This window comes from Phycodurus eques, chromosome 8, assembly GCF_024500275.1.
Source record: "Phycodurus eques isolate BA_2022a chromosome 8, UOR_Pequ_1.1, whole genome shotgun sequence".
Taxonomy (NCBI): domain Eukaryota; kingdom Metazoa; phylum Chordata; class Actinopteri; order Syngnathiformes; family Syngnathidae; genus Phycodurus; species Phycodurus eques.
The window spans coordinates 26,542,710-26,566,784 of record NC_084532.1 but is presented as its reverse complement, the minus strand read 5'-3'; the positions used below and the strand labels follow the sequence as shown (position 1 = coordinate 26,566,784).

The 24,075-nt window shown below is 40.5% G+C and overlaps 1 protein-coding gene across 4 annotated transcripts; it reads left to right on the top strand.

The window, feature by feature from the left end:
• Positions 1-888: 888 nt before the first annotated feature.
• On the top strand, positions 889-24,033 carry bcl6aa (BCL6A transcription repressor a). 4 transcript variants are annotated; one of them, XM_061683819.1, is made up of 11 exons: positions 889-919; positions 1,001-1,082; positions 9,038-9,121; positions 12,946-13,117; positions 13,939-14,160; positions 14,669-15,616; positions 17,141-17,319; positions 18,144-18,311; positions 19,744-19,874; positions 20,961-21,098; positions 21,207-24,033. In XM_061683819.1, exons 2-11 carry the CDS (start codon positions 1,055-1,057, stop codon positions 21,348-21,350), a joined length of 2,214 nt encoding a protein of 737 aa, XP_061539803.1. In that variant the 5' UTR covers positions 889-919; positions 1,001-1,054; the 3' UTR covers positions 21,351-24,033. The 4 variants fall into 4 exon arrangements, with proteins under 4 accessions (XP_061539803.1, XP_061539802.1, XP_061539805.1 ...); XM_061683818.1 differs by having other exon boundaries at positions 891-1,082; XM_061683821.1 differs by lacking the exons at positions 889-919; positions 1,001-1,082; positions 9,038-9,121 and adding an exon at positions 11,232-11,548 and having other exon boundaries at positions 12,949-13,117.
• The last annotated feature ends 42 nt before the right edge of the window (positions 24,034-24,075 follow it).

Here is a 24,075-nt window from a genome sequence, read left to right as displayed (position 1 = left end):
CTCTTTGGGTGAGATTATCTGTACAGGCAGCGGCGTCAATTCGACATGAGGTGTTGACCGCATCGTGTGGACTAGGAATGCTAATGCTAAAAGTGACGCTAACCAAGTAACTAACAACTTTGTCCGTTTGTTAGTTGATCGGTCAGTCCGCCAGTCTGCTTGTTATTTAATTGGTTAGTTAGTTTGTTGGTATTTTTTAGTTAGTTTTTATTGATTTGACACGTTTTTTTTTATTAACTAATCATTCATTGGTTATCAATGAACTAACTAACAAATGGACTGACCCACCAGCCAACCAAACATAGTCCATTTGATATTAAGTTGGTCAGTCGAACAATTATTCATTAATTGGTTGGTTGTTTTTTTAATTAACAAATAGACTGCTGGACCAACAAAGTAACGACTGGACTAACGGACTTTGCAAGATTTGTCCTATTCTTCGTATTGCAACAAATTTCATTCGAATTCCGTTTTCGCGGGTGTGACCTTTCCAGGTTGCAGAAGAGACATCTGGCGTGATGTAATAACGCGATACACCCCCCCCCCCCCCCTCCCACCCCTCTCTGCGGACAAGTTATAAAGAGCAATATCTGCTTCCCCAGATTGAACTGAGTTTAGCTAGATTAATGCACTCAAATGTTTGTTGTATAAAGGCTGTGTTTATCAAACAATGTGTCTCTATGGCAGATGGCTCCTCATCTCTGGACGCCCGCTCGCTCGCCATGCTAAAGGCACAGCTAGTCTGTGTGCGTCCTAATGGGATTGGAGACTTCTTCTTTCCAATGAATTATATGTAGAACAAGTGGGATTATTTTAATCTTTTTTTGCCCCTCCCCCCCCCCCCCCCCCCCCAAAAAAAAAAAATCTAAGCTTGTAACCTTCACGGGAAAGCCGAGCGAGTGAGCGCTACCATCTCTAGGTCTGACTTTTTACGGGATTTTTGCATTCTGTCGTCTCTCTGAAGAATTTAAAGACGGTTTTGTCCCACTTATGTCTACAGGCAAGATAAGTCAACAGGTGATTTTATACAAGATTGAAGACTACACTTCCCAGCATGCCTCACTCTCTCCAGAGGAAAAAAGGTGAGATGCCTTTCTGGTTCTACAGGAAAATGGTTGGTTGGGCAGCTGGTTAGTTGGTTTCATACCAATCAACCAAACAAAGAGAAAAACTGACAAGAGAAGTAACCAACTTAGTTTGTTTGTTAACTGTTGGCTCAGTCTGCCAATCTTGCTATTTCATTTAACTAACTAACTAACTAACTAACTAATTCTGACACCCTGTTGGTTGTTTTTTTCCCCAGCAAAATAACTAACCAACAAACATACTACCCCATCAACTGTTCAGCTAACCCACCAACTTTTTCCATTTGTTAACTGGTCATTCACTCGGTCAACCAGTTTAGTTAGTTGGTTAGTGGGTGTTTTGTGGGTGATTTGTTTGTTTGTTTGTTCATTTGTTAGTTAATTTTAACTAACTAACTAACTAACTAACCAAGTCAGTTGGCGCATTGGTTGGCTGTTTGATAGTTTTAACTAATTCATTTTAACGAACTTACCAACCAACAAACATACAAACAGACTGGGTGTCAGACTGACCAACCAACCAACAATAGTCTGTCAGTATGCTTGTTAGTGAGTCGGTAAATTTGGCATTCCGTTTTTTTTTTTGTTAGTTAGTTAGTTGGTTTGTTAGCTTGGTTGATTGATTTGTTTGATAGTTAATAGTTGTTTTTGGTAAATATTTTTAAATAACTGACTAATCAATCAATCAACCCAAATCACCAACAAATGACCCATTCAACAGGTCGACTGACCAACTAACCAACTACTTAACCAACTAAGTTTGTTTGTTCGTCAGTTGGTCAGTTTGTAAGCTGATTGTTTTTTTATGAATTGGTTTCTTTGTCAGTTAACTTTAACTCATTAACTAACTCCTTTTATTTATAACTGATTATTAAATGTTTGCACCAAATTTTCTCATCAATCTAATATGGCTTTGGTGGAGTTTAGTCTTGCTTCAAACTATTTTAGTGCTTGCCCTCTGCTAAATCGTTATGATGGTATAAAACTGGGGGGGGGGGAAAAATAGTAAAATGTATTCGTAATGGCATCTTAACTTATTATCTGGACCAAGGATATTTATAAACGCCACGCCGCAACCAATAGAAATGCATTAACTTGAACAAGCGAAATAATGGTCATAAAAGCAACGTATCATCCAGTAAAATCGAACATGAAAGGGCCATAAGTCAGCATTAAGGATCATGCAAAGCATCTGCACAACTGACGCCTGATAGTCAAATGAGAGTGAATGAATACAAGCAGTAACTCATCCAAAATTTCTAAATAACAAGACTCACTTTTGTCCATTAGATCAGTACAACCGAAAAAAAAAAATACATATCTCTCCAAGTACCACCATCATGGCCAACATTAAATTACAGCAGTGTAGTAGTACAGTAGCATTACGCCCAGTTTTAACAAAACGACAAAACTGTGCTTAAATATAGGGGGTTAAAAACTCAAATAATAATTCAATTCATATGTATTGCACGTAAAAGTTACAAATTGTACCTAAATACACATTTTAAACTCAAACAGTGCTTACCGATTCAATGCAAACATAGTGAACTTCAAAGTTAAATACAACTGAGCTGTATTTTAAAATATGTAAAACTATCGTAAGAAAATGTACTATACTGGATCAAAAACAGAACTTTAAGCCACTGTATCGTTATGCACAATTTCAACGTTAACGCTGCGCTTAAATATGGAGAGTTAAAAAATTTTTTAAAAAAGTGCCGCAAGAGGGAGCACTCTTTGTACGCGTACCACACGTTCACTTTGAGAATGACTGCGTTAGATAATTCAATATGTCAACTGAACATATGCACGTATCCTCTCCATGTCGGCAGAGAGCGGTTTAGGGATTGAGTTGATCCTGGTCAATCCCCATGGTGTGCCTGCGTGGGATTGAAATACAGTAATGTACTGTACTATAATGCCTTTTGCAGGGGCAATACACTCTTATGCTAATGAAGGCACACGAACACACAATCACAAGTTCAGAGCCATTACATGGGCTGCAACATTTTTGCAAAATATATATATTTTTTGCTAGCTAAAATTTGGTTTACAGTATGAGTGAAGTGGGAAAAAAAAAAAGAGCCACACTCACTGAAGCGCGTTCAGCCGTTTACAGAACGGGACAAGCAGCCAAACACAAAGACGAAATGAATGCACTTGCAAGGAGCATGGGGCAGACGTTACCCACGTATAAAATGGCCAATCGGAGCTGGAGCCAGAGCTCCTGACGTTACACACTTGGCACACGTCAACACACAAATACATTACACTACTACAATATGTGTGTAATTACACTCCATGAAACTCCATATGGCTAATATCACAGTTGAACAACAGTTTGGAATGTTAAAATATTCCACATAAACACATGGGCATTTTCTTTTCATATTGTTTTCTATGGGAAAAAATGATTGGAGTTTGCACAAATGCATACCTGAACCATGATATGAGGAAGGTTGGTTAAAGTGGGCGTGGTTTGATTATAATAAGAGGTGCTTTGTTTACCTTGGGAATTCCAAAGATTCATCCTGCAGGTGGCGTTCCGACTGAGCGAGGAGGGTCACCGTGTGCAAAATTCCAACTTTGCAGTTTGCATTCCTGCCCGGCGCAAAAAGTCTTGATTCCACACGCTTTTGTTTTCCCGAAAATTGGAATTGGGGCCAAGCAGTAACAAAACAAAAACAAAACAAAAGCACACCCCTGCTTCAACTTCTGTAACCTTGGCTCTTCAAGGTAATTAAGAAAGAAAAAAAAAAAAAAAAAGCAATAAAATTGATTTGGATGAATGTGAGTGTGAATGAGTTACACACGTGATTTAGAGTCATACCTGCACATATGCTACTTTGAAATAAACCCAAAAACAAACAACGTGGGCCGCCTGCGGGCGGATAGGAACGCTTTCATGTGGCATCGGGGAATTTCTGTGTGGGGAAACTGACAAAATAAAATATACAGAAATCCTTTTCGCTCGCAATTAATCCTCATTCAACTGTCATCAGTAATGGTAAAAGTTTATAAAGTACAATGACAGGCGATACGCAGTCTAATATTCAGTACACGACAAAAATATTCGGTACACCTGCACAATCCAATGCGATTTTAATATCCAAATTGTACAATAATCATAATTCATAAATAAATAAACTAGGCAAAGTAATGCATACTACAGTAAAATGTATAAACATTGTAATTATTATTTTGTTGTATTGTAAAATGTCTTGCATGTTTATCCACATTTTACAATATAAATAGAAAATAAAAGAATAAATAAAAAATAAATAAATAATTAACAAATAAATACAACATTCACTGCATAGAATGTATTTAAAAATGTTTCACTAATTCAGCCATTTCATTTGAATTACTTTTTTTGTACTATGTGCAGGATGTCCACATTGTAAGCTAATAAATACATAAATACATACATTTTAAAAAATACAGAATAGTGAAAAATAATCATTGTAAAAAATATACTGCATAACATAATGACCACTGAAAAGCATGTACATTTTATTTAATATTATTATTGTATTATTTTTCTAACATCCACATTGTACTGTATAAAATATTATCATCAAATATATAAATATACCCAAAAAATAAAAATAACATGACAATGTCCACATGTATCTCCATTATTATTATTATTATTTTTCAAATTTGTCGTTCGCAGTTTTGTACAATTACACTTTTTACAATATTATTGCGACTACTCTAAGGAGCTAGTGCCCTGCTATTATACCATATTTAATTTTGATCTAAATGACCATATTTGTATTTGGAATGTGGGAGTAATGTTGGCAGTAATTTTACACAAACATGTCCCTGTATAAATAGCTAAATCAGAAAAAAATGATCATAAATATATTTATATATATTTATATATAGCTACTTTTATAAATATATAGTAAGTGATGTTCAATTGCCGCCTAATGCAATGATGGTGATGATTGTGGACATCTGTGGTGGCCTGCCAGGGCTTTTTTTTTGGGGGGGGGGGGGGGGGGGGGGGGAAAGTGAAAGTTAACAATAAAAAAGAGAAAAGAGTTTGAAAAGAAAAGAAGGAGGAGGAGGAGGAGTCTCTGCGGCGCTAGCGACGCTAACATCTCCGTGTGTGTTTGGGTGTTGCAACCGTGTTGCATCATGCCACGCAGAACAAAAAAAAAAGAACAAAAAAAAAAACTCTTTGCTGACAATGAACACTCAAGTCGGCACAATTTTGCTGCGAAAACCACAGACAAAAGTGAAGCACTTTGCAAGTGAGGCAACCTCCGGGCCTCGGGCTTTTGTCACCCGCCGTCCGCGCAAAAACAAAAGTGGTGCAGGACTTTTTCCGCCGTGACGCTGAATGAGCGGACCGAGTCGACACGGCCTTCGGAGGTAGTATCGGCGCTGGAACAGAGACTGGAGCGCAGTTGCGCGTGTGGAAGGGAATATCGGGAAAGCCCGGATCTGCTTGGTGGTGTAAACAGGACACGGTTGTGAAGTTTAACACATCTCTTCTCCTGTCCTGTTGTGTCGAAAGCAGTGGTCGCTGTCTGACAACTATTGTACTGTATAATAATAACTGTGAGTAAGGGAATAGTAGAAAGGATAGATTAGTCAAATTAGTAAAGCACCCATCACTCACTTTTCCCATCCCATTGTGTTGAAAGTCTCGTTTCATTTGTCACACCCGGCACTGACGGCAACTAATTATCTGTTTGTGCGGTATCATTAAGCTAACAGAGTTTTATGGGCGTCGCACCGCTCCAACGCAAAGTGCAATTTACGCTATCCATGCAAGCCACGCAGCGTAAATCCTGCTACTGCCACCACTGATGAAAACGCCAAACTCCTACAGCAGGCGTTTAGGCAAAGCCAGGGAAAGTCCGTCCAAACGGCTGCACTGGAACTCATCGTCAACAAAAGCTCGATTACGATAACGATGCTCAACAACCTGATATTAGTGTGAGTAAAGCTTGATCACCTTCCCAGGCTCTGCAGAAATGCCTACTCTAGGAGTTCTGTATTTTAATACGTCACACCAGACACTGACGTCCTCTAATGATCTGATTGTGCACAATCAGTGTCGTAACAAAGGCCAGTTGACACCTGTATGAAAGGTTGTAAAGTTGAACTTCAAGGAAGTGGCATAAAAGAAGAAGGGTGCAAACAACACTGATACAAAAAACATTAGTTTTTTAAAAAATTTTTGTATGCTTTTCCCGCCTTTTGAGGCAGTTTGTTTTCATTGTTTTTATCCATCGCTAGCACTGACGACGTCATCTTGACGACGAAGCGGTACAGAAAAAGAGTACAAACAACCACACCGATCCCAAAATTGTTCCTTTTTAAAAACAAAATGTTTTATCCGAAACACAAAAATATAAAGATATATTTTTGTATGTTTTCCCCACCGTCTGAGGTAATTTGTTTCATTGTTTTGAACCGTTTTCTGCTCGAATATGGCATCGGTAAACGTCCCTTGAAAGTGGTTTTGAGGAAGGAAGAAGATCAGTTTCCGGCAACAACAACAACAACAAATAAATACAAAAGTGGTGGCAAACGTCCCTTGAAAGTATTTTTTTATGAATTTTGGCGGGGAAGCGGTGCAGAAGGAATCATCCTATCCCGCATGTGGCGACGCACTTGCGGTGCATTATGCATCAGCATGCTGGGAGAGCAGCGCCTCCAACATCCCCCGAGTGGATGGAAATAAAGTTGACGCTGCTCTTTGTTTGCACTTAATTATTCGATTTTTTTTTTTTTTAACCCGACTCGCTCATATTTATTTTTTTCATAATGGCGGAAGCAGATGGGCGGATGCTACGGCGTTGCTCAAGGTGGGGGGGGGGGGGGGGGGCAATGTCAGACGCATTACGGCACAAAAGGGTTAAACACAAAGGGAAACTGCAGGCGGCGTTCTTTTGGGTCACGTCACGCGGATGCTTAATGAGCGGCGGAGGGCGACTCGCCTCCGTTTGGCGTCGATCGATCGCGAGATTTTCGTCTGGTCAAAGCAACTCAAATTGATCTTTTTTTCCAAGGCAGAAAATGTGTGGAAAAGTCAAGAAATGTTTCATATTGAAATAAAAAAAAAAAAAAAAAAAGTATTTATATTCTCATTCATTTCATAAAATCATCAATATAAGGACTACATTTAAATATATATCAAGGTCAAAGTCTGAAGTTAGATTTTAAAATACAAATGACCAAATCTAAAAAAAAAAAGAAAGAATAATAAAATAAATAAATATGTTTTAAAAATAATAAATGCAAAAAAAATGTAAATGTGAAAATATGCTTTAAATAAAATAACACTGAGGATACAAAACAAACAAAATATCTAAATATAAAAATTATATCTTAAAAATAAAATAAAAATTGAACAAAAAAAAAACTACAAAAAATTTTAAATGTGCAAATGTTTTAAATAAAATAACACTGAGGAGACGTAACAAACAAAATATCTAAATATAAAAATGATATCTTAAAAATAAAAAAAATGTGAACATTTTTTTATAAATTACAAAAAATGTTTTAAAAATAATAAATGCAAAAAAATGTTAATGTGCAAATATGTTTTAAATAAAATAACACTGAGGATACATAACAAACAAAATATCTAAATATAAAAATGATATCCTATAAATAAAAAAAAATTGAAAAAAATGAATAGATTAAAAAAGAAATGTAATAATAAATGCAAAAAAATGTTAATGTGCAAATATGTTTTAAATAAAATAACACTGAGGATACATAACAAACAAAATATCTCAATATAAAAATGATATCTTAAAAATAAAAGAAATGTGAAAAAATCAATGTAGAAATGTTTTAAAAGTACAAACATTTAAAAAATCTAAATATAACAATTCTATTTAAAATAAAAAATAATTAATGTAAAAACAATGTAAAATATTTAAATATATATATATATATATATATAAAATAAATCATAAACATTGAAAATGTAATAAAAATATAAAAATCCAAAAATTCTAATATTAACATTTAAGAAAGTCAAGGAAAAACGTGAGGGGAGGCCCAAAATAAATAATTAAATGTTAACATTTAAATCTAAGTAGAAATGACAATTAAAACCAATAACAAATGCTTAAAATGCCAAGAAACAAGGCAGAGTGTCATATTTTGACCCTCACATATGGTCAAAATATTAGAAACAGCTCAGCCGCACAGTGCAAACAACAACACTGATGCCAAATATCTGTACATTTTTTTAGTTTCTTCTCAATATAAAAATATTTAAAATAAAAATACAATGAATATATCTTTTTTTAATAACCACAATAATATTCTAAAAATAATAACATTTTAAAATACGAGGGGGGCAGTCCATTATTGCAATCAGCACTTTTCCTGACTCATCAGTGCAACACCAGGCCAACTCCCATTTCCAAGATGGCCGCACCCAAGATACCAGGCTACACCTCCCACATCTGCCTGTTAGCATATGCAAATGTTATTTATCATCTTTCATGAAATATTGATAGATTTGACAGATGTTTGCACTTTCTTACCCCCCCCCCCCATTTCGATTCCCAGTTGGTCTCTTTTCTTTCAGGCAATCTCGATGATACTGACTGGGATTCAACCAATATGATCCAATCCATCAATCAATAAAATTGTATTAATATAGAACTTTTTAATACATAAAAAAATGCCAGAGGAAAACCACATTTCTGTAAAAACAAGTATCCAAAAGACGTAATCATTGCCATATAAATCACCCAAATATACTAAAAACACCCTGATTGTATTGCTGCCATGAAACTTTAAATCACTCGAATGCAAAATATCAAAATAAGAGTTCGCCCACTCTAGCGTCAGTGGCTCAAACGTGTCGTGCAAATATATAACTGCTTGTTGGTGTGTATTACGGCACAAAGCGTATGTATTTTTGAATCGAAGTAACATCATGTGGTGGTGTTTTTGTGGCTTCTCAGTGCAGAAAGTTTCACTTGTGTGCCAGGGAGCCGACAAGGACGTGGAATCCCTGCTTTGGAATCACCACAGGCAAACTTTCCACGGTAAGCGAGTCAACGGCCACTTTCTACACGTCGGCCATTACTGTCACTCAACGTCTTGGCCCCTGACGTTCTGGCGCATACTCGTCTTCTACTTTTCAACTACAAACAAGTTCAAATGTTTTTTTGTTGTTGGTTTTTTTGGGTTTGTTTTTGCGAATAAATGCATTTATTGTATGAGAAACGGCGCACCGTGTCCTCCATTAGATGTGCTTGTCACCGCCTGTCATTTTGGCCGCCTACAAGCAAATTCAATGTTTGATTTTACATCAATAAAAATGAGAGAAAAATTAAGACAATAAGAAAGAAGAAATACGTAACATTTAAATTTGATTTTCTTTAACAAAGTAAAAGGCAGATAAATGTAATTTTTTTAAATAAAATAAAATTAATAAAAATGAACACTATAACATAATAAATAAAATTCAAAACATTCTTAAGACAATTTTACTATAAAATATAAGAGTATATAAAGTATACATTTAAATATACGATATATATATAAAAAGGCAGAAAAAAACTTTTAAGAATGAAACAAAATGAAACTCAATGTAAAATTGAAAAAATTGAACATAAATAATTATAATAAAATTCAAAATAATAGATACAATTATATTATAAACTATGAGACCATATACAGTATTGGACAAAATACGAGGAAAGCAACTGATATCATAAAAACTAATACATACAAATAATACATACAAAAATATCAATATAAAAATTTTAAAAATCCAAATGCAAGAAAAACTTGAACGTGAAACCTCTAAATATAACAAAATACTTAAAAAATAAAACCAATACATGGACATTATATGCTAAATAATAAAAAATATATAGAATATGCAAAATAAATCCATCCATCCATTTTCTGAGCCGCTTCTCCTCACTAGGGTCGCGGGCGTGCTGGAGCCTATCCCAGCTGTCATCGGGCAGGAGGCGGGGTACACCCTGAACTGGTTGCCAGCCAATCGCAGGGCACATACAAACAGACAACCATTCGCACTCACATGCACACCTACGGGCAATTTAGAGTCTCCAATTTATGCATGTTTTTGGGATGTGGGAGGAAACCGGAGTGCCCGGAGAAAACCCACGCAGGCACGGGGAGAACATGCAAACTCCACACAGGCGGGGCCGGGGATTGAACCCGGGTCCTCAGAACTGTGAGGCTGACGCTCTAACCAGTCGTCCACCGTGCCGCTGCAAAATTAAATAGGAAAAATTTAAAATACCAAATTGTATTTTAAAATTCAGATAACATTTTCTTTTTTAAACATACAAAAATATGAACAGAATAAAAGCAATGAATCATTCATCTCTGTACCGCTTATACAAGACAAAGTAAAATAATGATAACAATTACAAATAGAAAAACTATCAGTTAAAATATTAAACGCCATGTAGTACACAAATAAATAAAATAAAATAATACAAATAATGACAAATGATGTTACAATACATTAAAAAAAACTGTGATAAGAATAAGAAGCCACAGGAAGAGATCATTAAAGTTAGGAAAAATATTAAACATGACTAGCAATATAAATTGTTGTAAATACAGAAATAAAATAAGTCATAATTCCTAATAATTAATGAAGAATTTCCAAATATTTAAAACTGAAAACTTTTACTGCATTATTACTATTTTAATCACTTTTACGCATGTTTTAAGTCACATTTCGGCTTACTAAAAAAATAAAAATAAAAACCACACACTTTTTCTTTTTCCCTGATTTTCCAAACGCGTCTCAAATCAAGTTCCCGCTATGCTGCCATGCTTTTTGCTACCGATGACGCGTTCATGTACATGCAACAAGTACGCCACTTTCAATCATCTCGAGTCGAGGACCAAACCATGCAATCGAGGTTGAAACCAAACACTTCCGCCACTAACCGACCGTCTTATAGCGAATAAAAGTAAAATAGAAAGCTTAAAATGTGCCGTCCACAAACCCTCCCTCCCCCCCCCCCTCGGTGATGGCGACGTTGAGGCTCCTTAAGTGGACTCTCTCGCTCCTTTTCGTGACGACGTCGAAACACTTCTCAGGAGCTCCGCGGAGGGGGCGGGGCTCAGTGGCCTTTGACGTCAGCACACGTTGGACTACACCAACCTCGCGGGGGGGAGTCCGGGCTAACGCGCTGTTCTCGCGTTGGTTCTTTTAGCCCAAAATAGTCGATTTAAACTAGTTTGGATGTCAAGTTGGTGTTTTAGGGAGATGTCGGAACGGATTTGGGGTGGGAACGTAGAAGGGAAGAGTTAGGGAACGTGGGGTGGAAGCCGGAGAGCGATGAGCGGCTTCTCCCCCCCTGGCCGGAGACGATTGGTACGGTCCCGGGCTCAAATTCCGAGAATTGAGCTGGTCTGATTCTTAGAACTGGGCTTCTTAGAAGTGGTGATGCAAGAAGTTTCTAGGAAAGCGCTACCAGGTGATTTTTGAAAAATGTCATTTTTTGAATTATTTTTTTTTTAATGTTATCCCTCCCCTCCTCCTCTCATCTTTCACTTGTAATTATTTGGCGAGCAACTTGTTGTGTCGCTAATGTCACCGTTTTGGGAATTTAATTTGTGTGTGTACGCGCGTACTTGTGCGGCGGCGACGGCGGCGGCGGCGGCGGCTCTCCGGCTGTCAAGACAACCGAGAAGCCATAACAGTCTTTACAGCACCTCCCCATTCTACTTCGCTTCTCCCTTTATCCTAACCCTCCACCACCACCCCCGGTCCTCCGCGGCTTCTGTAGCCGAGATGAGGCGCGCGTTAGGCGGCTGCAGCGAGGGGCAGAGGCAGCTTCCCTGCCGGTGCTCCCGGTTGTCACACACCATCAACTTTGACCTGGGATGTTTTTTTTTTTTTTTTTTTTGTGTGTGTGTGTGTGTGTGAGACATAACTGATGTATTTGCTTTGATTTAATGTTGCGATGCGCGCAATGTACGTGACATTGTTGCGTAAATGTACATAATGGGTGTTGTGTTGTGCGTGCGTTTCCGCGGTGGAGTTGTCAACTAGTCTCTTTGCATTTGCGCAAAGTGTGCAAAGTGGGGTGTGTGCGCGTTGCATGCTTTTTTTTTTTTTTTTTTTTTTTGGGTTGTTGTTGTTAATTATATAGCTTAGTTAAAAATCTTCAGCTTTGCATGCATGATGGAAAAAAAATAGTGCAGAAAGTCCAGTAAATTAAATGTAAAGTGCAGTAAGTAAAGTGTGGGAAAGTGCAGGAAAAAAAAATGTGGTCCAGGTTTAAGCCGTGACAAAACCTCTCTTGAGCATGCCTCTTATTTTAAAAAACTGTTAAATCTCAGGTATTCACGTTATTAAATGATTTAAATATAATCATTTATATATATTGTGCATGGTTACAACTGTATAACGTGTTTCTAAAAGTTACATTTATGAATCAGATGCAATTTGTTAGTTTTATAAATGTGCATGTTTAAAAATGTCGTTATGGTCCCAAAAATACAAATTTCTGTCTTTTTAAGATTAAATAAAAACAAGTTTATTATTTATTGCATAATTCTATCACGCACTTTTTTTTCGTTCTCGGCTGTGCACTCCCCCCCCCCCCCACCTTATTGTAATTCATTTAAATAATTTGTTGTCCTCTTCTTGTCCAACCGCGTTTCCCTCAAAACTGCGGTTCGGGAGGGGGGGTGGGGGTAAGGGTTGTCATAATTTAAATGTCCCAAACCGGCGTTTTAGTCGGCGAAATGGCGCCCTCTTGTGGAACTCAAAGTGAACTGCTTAGGGAGCTTCCAAAATGCAGTTTTATCAAGAAGCAATAATAATAATAAAAAAATAATAATTTGCGTGCATTTCTCCTTTCCCCAGAAGTCTGCAGGATGTCTTGCTTGGCCGACAGCTGCATCCAGTTTACGCGTCACGCCAGCGACGTCCTGCTCAACCTGAACCGCCTCCGCAGCCGGGACATCCTCACCGACGTTACCATCCTGGTCAGCAGGCAGCAGTTTCGGGCGCACAAGACCGTCCTCATGGCTTGCAGGTGCATATTCGCTCCCTGTCCTTATTTCACTTTGTTTTTTCTTCACAAGTCCCCAAAGGGCAATTGTTTCTACAACAAAAACAGTACAGTACATGCAGAAAAGTGTGTAGCTGTCCCTCAGCTCAATGAACAGGTGAAATGTTTTCAGATAGGGGCTTCACTTTATTTTGCGACTGCGTCCAGTCTTCTGAAACAGTGACAATGGAAAAACAAATGAACACGATATAATTTCCAAGATCAGGACAAAGTACAGTGAAGCATAGAACTGTCTTTTCATTTTCCGCTTGCCAAGCGAGCTAATCAGATTCAAGGCTTCAGCTGTTTCTTCTTTCTGGAGCTTTGGTTTTGTGTGTCTTGACTTTCAGGAATTTCAGTGTGCCTGTTATGCAAATATGTCCATTGTTTCTTGAAGCTCTTCTTTCCAAAGTCCCCGAGAGAAATGGTTTCTTCTAAGGACTTCTCGGCCCAGTTCTATGAGACTTCGCCTTGAAGGAGTAATTCTGCTGTATGTCATTACCAATGGACATCAGGGTAGGAATAAGATACAATAATGGCAATCGGAGGCAGGGAGAACTCCAACAATAGCTCCGAAGGCTAATGGGAGATGAAAACCTTGAAAATGCGTGCATATAATGAGTAAAATGGTCATTCAACAAGTGAGTGCCATAAGTTATCCCCTTACCTGCATTTGGAAAAGATGGAGCACCTAGAAGGCAATCGGTACCTGGAGCCAGAAGGCAAAAGCTGAAACGCCACGGAAAGAGAATGGGTGGTGTCGAAAAAGGATGGTTCTTATCTTTTTTGTCTTTGCATCTACGCAGCGGGCTCTTCTACACCATCTTCACCGACTCGCACAAGTGCAACCTCAACGCCATCAGCCTGGACCCCAAGGTGGATCCGGAGGGCTTCGCCATCCTGCTGGAGTTCATGTACACATCCCGACTGGCGCTCAGGGAGAGTCTGATCGTGGCCATCATGAACACCGCCGTCTATCTGCAGATGGACCATGTGGTGGACACTTGCCACCGCTTCATCAAGTCCAGGTTGGTGAAAACATTACCGCGACAAGGGTCTCTGGTTCGGTTCCAGAAAAACTCCATGCTAAACACTTGACTCGTGGGGCCTTTTCGTGTAGAATTGGTATGTTCCGCTAAGGGTTTTCTTCTGGTTCTCGGGTTTCCTCTGGGGGGGAGGGGAGTCATTTCCAGTTAGTGTCATTGACAAGGGCCTGGGACAAGATCTGTATTGGGTCCCCACTGCTCTTCAGGCATGGGAACAAATACGGGTTCTGTAAAGGAGGGGGTGGGGGCTTGGTGATGACGATTCTAAGGGTCTAATGGGGTTAATGAAACTCTTCGCATCAGACTTTTTCGGGCCTTTCTGCGTGGAGCTGGCATTTTCAGATTGCCAGTTACCCACAGTGAAAAACATAGCATTTCCAGTCATTGACTTGGCACCACCTTTGTGGCATTGCAGAGGGCGCACAGAAGCTGCCGGGAGATTTCTGCACCTTCTCTGTTTTGGTCGTTCATGCTGTCTCTTCTCCCGCAGTGATCCGACTGGTAAGCTTCCCAGAGACGAGTTCCTGGTGAGTCCGCTAGTTCTGCCCCAAGACGTCCACGCATACCGGCCCCACGATGTAGTGGACATGTTGCACAGCCGTGTGGCGCCCTTCAGGGACGCGCGGCCAACTTACAGCTCCAGCATGCTGAATGGCGTCAGCACCCCTGGCAACTACCATCTCTACGGGCAGTTCCCCATGCCGGGGTTCCCCTTCCCTCTCTGCAAGCTGACAGATGCCAAGAACGCGTTCGGCGACCTGTCGCGGAGCGGGATCCACCACAAGCACCCGCACGACGCAGTCGCGGTCAGCAGGGCCGAGTACGCCCGAACGGTGGGCTCCTCCGGCGTCCTGCACGCCGCAAACTTCGCCCCCAGGGAGTTGGGGCGAGAGGACGAGGTGAAAAAGGAAAGCCACGAGGGGCTCGGGCTACCGCTTGGCCTCGGTGGGAGGAAGCGGGTGTATCCCGTGTTGACCCTGGACTACCACAAAGACAAAGAGCACGTCCCGCCGGCCGAGGAGGAACTGATCCATCACCACTACCCGCTTGGGATCTCTTCCGCCGGCCGCAAGAGCCTCATGAGCAGCCCGCAGAGCCCCCTCAAATCGGACTGCCAGCCCAACTCCCCAACCGAATCTAGCAGTAGCAAGAACGCCGGACTCTCGCAGGCCGCCTCCGGCGCGCAGCAGGCGACGGCGGGAACGCAGGACCCCAAAGCTCGTAACTGGAAGAAGTACAAATTCATCGTGCTCAACCAGAGCGCCAGGGAGGACGAGGCTGGCCTGCGGGACCCCGGCCTGTGCTCGCCTCAGCGCGTGGGCCTGCAGCCGTACCTCCACCCCGGGGACTCGGACAACCTGGAGGCGCAAAGCACAAGGAAGAGCGTCGAGGATCATCCCGTGCCGCAGACCAGCCGACTCAACAACATCATCAGCAGGTGAGGAAAAGCTCCAGAGGTGATGATGGTCTTGGACTCGCTAATACTGACAATCTTTGATTTGTACATAAAACCATTACGGAGCGGGATCCACGGTCTAAAAAGTTGGCAAGTAGGAGAATTTGGAAGTTTTAGACGGTTAAAAAAAAAAAAAAAAAAAAAAAAGCTAAATCGAGGCGACAGGGGAAAACAGTTCCCTCAGTTATCCAGGTCACGGTGAACTGAGGCAACGGGACTCTTCTTGGTTTTGAACAACAACAGATTGCACTTTAATGGATTCTGGACGTGTCTTTACTACCCTGTTAATCCTCACAATCCAGATTCTTTACTTTGTACTTTAACCAGGCAGCGTGTATTCAGGTCCCACTCATTGACGGAGGCGAATGCTTGTCTGTGTCTACATGAGCCCTGCGATTGACTGGTGAGCGACCGGTCCAGGGCGTAATCTTCCGATCGCCGAAAAGCCGGCGTGACTCTGAACGGGAGAAGCGGTCTAGACCCTTCCACCGTGACGTCACACGTATGCCCGGGTGGCAATAGACAAAGTTTTCTCTGTTGGCACCACCAGTAAACAAACTCTTTGATCTCATTTGCCCAAGCCAGAGCGCTCGCAAAACAGGGTAAATGGCTCGAATGATTAGTTTAGCCTTCTTCTCTCCCGCTACAGTTTGAATGTTGAGAAGATGAACCAGCACCGGCCTTAATTTACATGTTAACAGATAAGTTGATTAAATAAATAAAGGCACTAAGGAAATTCAGACAGGTTAACAAGATTATTGAGGGACTGGCTAATTAAGTGATTTTTTTTTTTTTGGTTTTGTTTGTCGCTCGGATTAAAAGCAGAGACGTGCTCTTTTGACGCCGGAATGGATCGTGCGCTGTATTGCCGATGTTTGCTCGCCATTTTGTTTTGCCAAATTACTCCGACAACCCGAGCATTTCCTACATTCTTGTACAGAAATGTCGTCCCTATGATGGTTTGGTTATCAGTCTGTCCCTTTTAAAAAAGCGACTACTTCACCACTGCGCAGTCTCGCAATCTTCTCTGTACAACTATTTACAACATCCACCCGATTTTATCCTCCTCGCCCACAGGTTCCGCTGGACTAGTTTTTTTTTTTTTTTTTTTTAAAACATTTTTTTTTATAAACTTTATGAAGGAAACCTTTTTGGGGACTATCTGGCAGTGCAACCGCAGACAAGTTATTGACACCGTTTCAATTCAGGTCAGCAATAGTCACTCGGTTTTTGCCACCCGGATCTTGTCAACTTTAGTTCTTCATTTGTACCCTAGCCCCTATTATTTACTAACATTATGAAAAGGTCTACTAAATAAAAAGAAAAAAACGTCAGATTGAAGTTCCTGGTGCCTTTTTGGACATTTTTAAGAAGTAGGGCACATTTGGGAAAACTGGAAAAGATCCCCGGTAGACCGGAAAGTCTGGGCGTTCCTGGTTATGTTAAACTCGTGAAGAAATTTGAATGTTTTTGTTTTACACTGATATCTGTGCGTTTCCTCTAAAGTGCACCGGATGGGTCCCTGAGGAACGCTGAGGGCCAGCACCCGTCGCGGTACCTGAACCGCCTCAACTGCTCGTCGTGCGGCGCCCAGTCCCCGCAGCACTCCGAGGTCTGCCCCTCCCGATCGCGGCTGGGCGAGGACATGGTCGAGATGCACTCGGAGTACTCCGACTCCAGTTGTGGTAGGTCTGAGCGATTTTGATTATTCTTTTATTTATTATTATTGTTTTTTTTAATTAATTCGGGTTTATCATTCAGGATGATTTTATTTAATTTTTTAAAAAATATTTTTTAATTTTTACATTTTTTGGGGGGAGGGGGGCGGGGTGTCGGCTTCTGTAGTTCAAAGCACATTCTTGCTCCGCTCACACTAACAACAATGCTGCGAAAAGAGGCGCTAGTTTAAGAAAGTCAGTCCTGCCAAATTACCGACACTTCCGACCATTCTCGCAACTATTTTTCAAAAACCGCGACGACAGCGAACGGCCCCGCTATTTGAGGCGGCTAGGGAGCGGGCCCCGCCGCGTATCGGCGCGCAAAAAAATCAGCTTGTCATTGACAACCACCCAAAAATGGTTGTAATTGCCTGCATACCAATAGATGCCAAAACATTAAATACGTCTGTGTTGCAGTGAATAATGGAGGATCGGTTGCCTGAAAAATACCTGCAAAGAGTTTTTATTTTTTGCATTCCATTATTAGTTATTTTCTCTACACTGTATGTTTAAATAAATTTACAGTGTGTTTTGGTGTTTTTAAAGCTTGTGGGAAAGGTAAAATATTTTCGATTGCAGATTTTCACCTTTCGCTGGCGAGTCTGGAACGGAACTCCCGCGATAAATGGGTTCACTGCAAGAGATTTTATCATTTTAACGCCAAGTTGCCGATTTTATTTATTTTTTTCTTTCTTTCGATTTTAATGCATTTTTTGGGAGGAGAGGGGCGGGGCTCGGATCCAATCCACCAATCCCGCGGTTCCTAACTTCTGGTTTATCCTCGCAAACAGAAAACGGCACCTTCTTCTGCAACGAGTGTGACTCCAAGTTTGCCGAGGAGGAAGCTCTGAAGCAGCACGTGCTGCAAGTCCACAGCGACAAGCCCTACAAGTGCGACCGATGCCAGGCTGCCTTCCGCTACAAGGGCAACCTCGCCAGCCACAAGACCGTCCACACGGGTGCGCCAATGCCCAATCCTTCACTTCGCGATCGCTCCTTACCCACTTTATACAGTGGAGCCGCGCTATTTGCGCGAGATGGGGATCGGTCCCCATCTCGCGCAAATAGCGCTGCACTGAGTAGCAAAAATCAGCGAATAAATGACTGCCCCCAAAAAGGTTTGTAATTGCCTATAGATGCTACTAGATGGCGCCAAAGCAATATTTTTATATTAGACATGGCTTTGGCCCCAGCATAAAAACAGAGAATCGTTTGATTTTCGGCACGAGACAAATTCATAAGGATAGCGGTGATACTAGCTTCTATAAGCCTGTTTGAAATCACTATAGTGAGTTTGCCATTTTGTGGTGCTGTTCGAATGTGTTTGAAAGAATAGGTTAGCTCGCCCCTATGTCACAGGTGCAAAACTCAAATCCCTGGGGCAAAATCCAGCCCGCTAGATCATTTTATGTGGCCCACTGCAGCAAATTGTGTGCGTCTACTTCATGTTTCTCGCTAAATCGATTTGTTCTTTTCCTTTTGGCAGCAATTCTGTAACAAAATCTAAACTTTTAACAGCTATTACAACCATTGTTTTTCACCAAATCCCTTCTTAATATAAATTCAACAATACTTGTGCCATGGTCCCTTAAGAGCCACCCGACTTTCAAGTTTTTAGAGAATACAAGCCTTCATTCAGCTGATTTAAAAAAAAAAATAAATAAATACACATTGTGCATTTAAAACGACATAACTTTGCCTTCCTTCATGCTAACTCATAATACAAAACGGCATAGACGGGCTAACAAATGGCATCGATAGGCGTGGTGTTATAACCCTTTTAACAACGGATATTTGAACACAACGTGCATCAACACATGTAGACAGACAATGTAGCAATACTCGCAGGCATATATTCTTTATCCTCTTCAAAAAATAACTATTACTGCAGCTTAATAAATTTCTGCCTGCATGACCGTATTGCACTACCCCCAGTGCCCAAGTCATACACACAAGGAGCCGCAATGAATTAATCATGGCGCACAAACTGTTTAATTCTTTACATTGTGGTTTATTGTTGTTACAATATGTTTTTATAAGCTACATTTCAAATTGACAGCGCAGAAAATGCACAAACTAATGAATTAAGATTCAGTCCTGGGTTTTGTCCGTCACGTCAGAAAATAGGCAAAAAGGCTGACAATCATTCTGTTTTAATAGTATAAATATAATTATTAGTATTTACAGTTGAGAGGATAAAATTCCAAGGATTTGAACAATTTTGAGTTAAGATCGCGAAACAATTTATCAAAAATCGTTGTTGATGAATCAATTAATCGTTTCACCGCAATAAAAAAAACTAAACAGTGATACGGGAATTATGGGGAACACGGCAGCTGACTTTTTGTTGTTTTTAAACTCACCGCCTGTTGTTGTTGTTGTTGTTTCCAGGCGAGAAGCCGTATCGCTGCAACATCTGTGGTGCTCAGTTCAACCGACCAGCCAACCTCAAGACTCACACTCGCATCCACTCAGGAGAGAAGCCATACAAATGTGAGACATGCGGCGCTCGCTTCGTACAGGTCAGATTTTTTTATTTGATTTGATTTTTTTTCCCCCTCCTTACTCAAGTACTTCGATTAAGACATTTTTTTGCAAGAACATGAATATAGGGGAAAATTGTACCAACTATAATTTGAAACTGCTAACCCTAATTTGAAACACCAACAATGTTTTGAAACCCTAATTTGGAACCTAAACCTTGTAATTTTAAACTCTAGCCTTGGCTTGAAACACCAACACTGTCTTCCATCCATCCATCCATCCATCCATTTTCTGAGCCGCTTCTCCTCACTAGGGTCGCGGGCATGCTGGAGCCTATCCCAGCTGTCATCGGGCAGGAGGCGGGGTACACCCTGAACTGGTGGCCAGCCAATCGCAGGGCACATAGAAACAAACAACCATTCGCAATCACAGTCATGCCTATGGGCAATTTAGAGTCTCCAATTAATGCATGTTTTTGGGATGCGGGAGGACACCGGAGTGCCCGGAGAAAACCCACGCAGGCACGGGGAGAACATGCAAACTCCACACAGGTGGGGCCGGGGATTGAACCCGGGTCCTCAGAACTGTGAGGCTGACGCTCTAACCAGTCGTCCACCGTGCCGCCACCAACACTGTCTTGAAATCTTAATTTGAAACCCTAATTTGAACCTTAATCCTTACTTGAAACCTTACCATGAACCTTGAAACCCTAACCTTGGTTTAAAACCCTGATTTGAAACCATGACTTGAAACCCGAACTGTGGCTAGAAACCCCAATCGTAACACATGCTTGAAACCCTACTGTGACTCTGAACAAATCGCAGAGGTTCCATTGCATCTTCCGACCTTATGAATAAACGTCTTGCCGAGGCGTCAGCTAAGTGGCAAAACTCACTCGGTAGCGCCCCCTGGAAAGTAAGAAATAATTATCCCCTGAAACCAGTTTGACCAATCCAAACAAAATTTGGTGGGCGTGTCCATCGTAACAGGACGCACAAAAAACGTCTCAAGAATCCATGCCCGAAATTGAACAGGAAGTTGGCCACTCTCAGTTTGAAGCAAGCACCCATAGTTTGTCTGCGGTTTTCTTCGCGGCTAACTTGCTACGTTTGTTATCCCGGCAGGTCGCCCACCTCCGAGCCCACGTGCTGATCCACACGGGCGAGAAGCCGTACCCCTGCGAGATCTGCGGGACGCGCTTCCGCCATCTGCAGACCCTTAAGAGCCACCTGCGCATACACACGGGCGAGAAGCCCTACCACGTAAGTCGCCATTGCAGTCCAAACTTTTTGTGAGTAGCGAGTAAAGTATATTATACTTTTCTCTGAGATACTAAGCTTGTGATGATACTTTTTGCCCCGCCCCTGCAGTGTGAGAAATGCAACTTGCACTTCCGCCACAAGAGTCAGCTCCGTCTGCACCTGCGGCAGAAGCACGGCGCCATCACCAACACCAAAATTCAGTACCGTGTTTCCACCGATACCATGCCCACGGACCTCACCAAGGCTTGTTGAAATGGACAACGCCACGGTGGGCAGCTCGATCCCCACTCCCCCCCACAAAGCTTGTGTACAATCATCCAAAAACGCTAGTGCCACACTGTGTTCACTGGACCCATCAAAATTGCCGTTTTCCGTTGTTTTGTTTTTTTGTGTATGCAAAACACGTCTTGGCTTTATTTGGATCACATTCAAATTTGATGCATTGGTAGCAGTACTTAAGATCTCCTCATGGGCCAAAAGCGGTACCGATTTCTTCAGTTGTGATGAAGTTATGTAAAATTTCACAGTGAGTGGATGTCATTTAAAAGCGTGCCCCACTGCGTTCGCCGGACAAATCAAAATGTCGTCCGATATCCTGTTAAAATTTTGCACTTTAGTAGCAGTACTTGAGATCCCCATCTCCACACAGGCCAAAAATGGTATCACTTTAATTTTGATAAAGTTAGGACAACTTTCGCTTTCCGATTATTTTTTTTTTTTTTTGTGTGTGCAGTGAACACAGGAAGCAGTTTTATTTGGATCACGTTCAAATTTTACACATCAGTAGCAATTCTGGAGATCTCGACATGAGCCAAAAATGGTGTCAACAGTGGCCAGCTAGCGCCCCGCTAATCAATATGTCGTTTTCCAGTGTATTTTTCTGACCTCTTTCAAAAATGTTACGTTAGCACTCTAAATGGACCAAAAATGTTATGTTTTTTCTTTTTTTGTGTCAGCCCGCCATGCAAAGTTAACATTTCATCATCAACACGGGTAGCAGTTTTATTCAGATCGTGTTAACATTTTACAAGTTAGTAGCAGTACTCGATCTCAAAATAAGCCAAAAATGCTATCGCTTTCTTCACTTTGGGCGAAGTGACAACAAATTTCACGTTCAGTCAAAATGTCATTCGAAAGTGTGCCACACTGTTTCTCGAACAAGTCAAAATGCCATCCAACTTCTTTTTTTTTTTTTTTTTTTTTTCCTGCTGTGCAGTTAAGACAGGTCGCAGTTTGATTCAGTTCACATCACAAATGTTACACGCTAGTAGATAGACACTTGTGATCTCGATATGAGCCGAAAATGGTATCGATGGTGGCCATCTTGATCCAAAATAGCGTTCTCCGATATATTTTACTGCACAGAACAGAGGTCGCAGTTTTAATCATATTGCGTTAAAATTTTATACACTACTAGTAGTAGTCTATTGCCACATGGACCAAAAATTCTAACTTTTGCTCGTGTCGGTCCTTCCAACATTTATTTGTGCACAGAACACTGCTCACATTCAGCTTGCAAATAAATTTGACATGCTAGAAGCTAAAAATATGATAATTTTCCTTAAGTTTGAAGTTACTACATATTTCTCATCGAGTCAATGTCTTTTAAAAGAGGCACACTGTGACACAGTGTTCACCGAACATATAAAAATGCCTTTTTTTGTTGTTGTTGTTGGTGTGTGTGCACAGAATACAGGTCAGTTTTATTCAAAACGCTTACAAATTTTAAACTGTAGCAGCAGTACTCTAGATCTCAACACAAGCCAAAAATGATAACCTTCTTGCATGTCAATCTGACATCCAATGTTTTTTTTTTTTTTTTTTGGGGTGCTTGGAATACAGATCTATTTGGATCATGTTCAAATTTGAAATGTCAGCAGCAGTACTCAAGATGTCCACATGGGCCAAAAACTGTATGGACAGCGGCCATCTTGCTCCTCAACCCCTTTTGATGTGTACAACAATCATTCAAGACGCTAGTGCCACACTGTGTTCGGACAAATCAAAATGGCGATGTTACGCTAACAAGCGTTAAAAAAAAAAAAAAACGGGTTTCCACTACATGTGAACGTAGAGTCACTTTATATACGTACAGATCTATATAATAAGTATGTGTGTTTCTAAGCTTTGAAAGTACACGTATAAGGCTCTATTTTGTCAGAGGATGGAATGTAAAAAAAAAAAAAAGGAGGAGAGGATTTTTGAGGAGATTAAAAAAAGATAATACAGTATTTTATATCAGATAACTTACTTTTCTGGAAACATTGACCAGTGGTTAAATATATTTTAAAAATAATTGGAGTTGTCTATACATTTTTAAGCACTGCCGTGAAAGGAGTTAAAAAAAAAATTAAAAAAAAATTACATTTTGTCCAACAACTGCTTATGCATGAGCCACTCACTTGAGGGGTACGATTATAAATATATTGTGACATATTATTGTGTATTTATACATATTTGTGGGATTGTTCTCTGCGGGCGGAGCCAATCGTCTTTGATGTTGTGTGGATAAAGCGGTACAGACAATGGATGGATGGATGTATAGGTGTTTTTCTTCTTTTTTTGTTGTTGTTGGATTTTGTTTTTCATAAGTGAAGGTTTACAGTTTTTGGTCATTGTTATCGCTCCCCACGTACAGTTGTGTAATTGTCACTTTGTACATATACACTGGATTCAATGTGCCTTTTCTCCACGGCAACGCAATTCAGCTCTATTAAGGTACAAGCCCCCAATCCTTTCCCTGTGTGTGTGTGTGTGTATGTTTGTATGAATGTGTGTGTATGTTTTTCAATGCTTTGTCATCAACCTTAAAAAACATGCAAAATGCATCACTGTAAATCTTTTTGGATTTGGATTTTCTAATGGAATTGAAAAAACTATTGTACAATGTCCTTTGATGTATGAATGTAAAATAAAGGTATTTGATTTGTATGTATTAATGAGTGGACACTTTTTTTTTTAGAAAAATGTATTATGG

Excerpts from the sequence above, each read along its gene's own strand:
- bcl6aa (XM_061683819.1), top strand. The coding sequence starts at position 1,055 with ATGCCTCACTCTCTCCAGAGGAAAAAAG. Across the intron at positions 1,083-9,037 it reads CTCTCTCCAGAGGAAAAAAG|TGCAGAAAGTTTCACTTGTG; the intron begins GTGAGATGCCTT and ends GTGGCTTCTCAG. Across the intron at positions 14,161-14,668 it reads CACCGCTTCATCAAGTCCAG|TGATCCGACTGGTAAGCTTC; the intron begins GTTGGTGAAAAC and ends CTTCTCCCGCAG.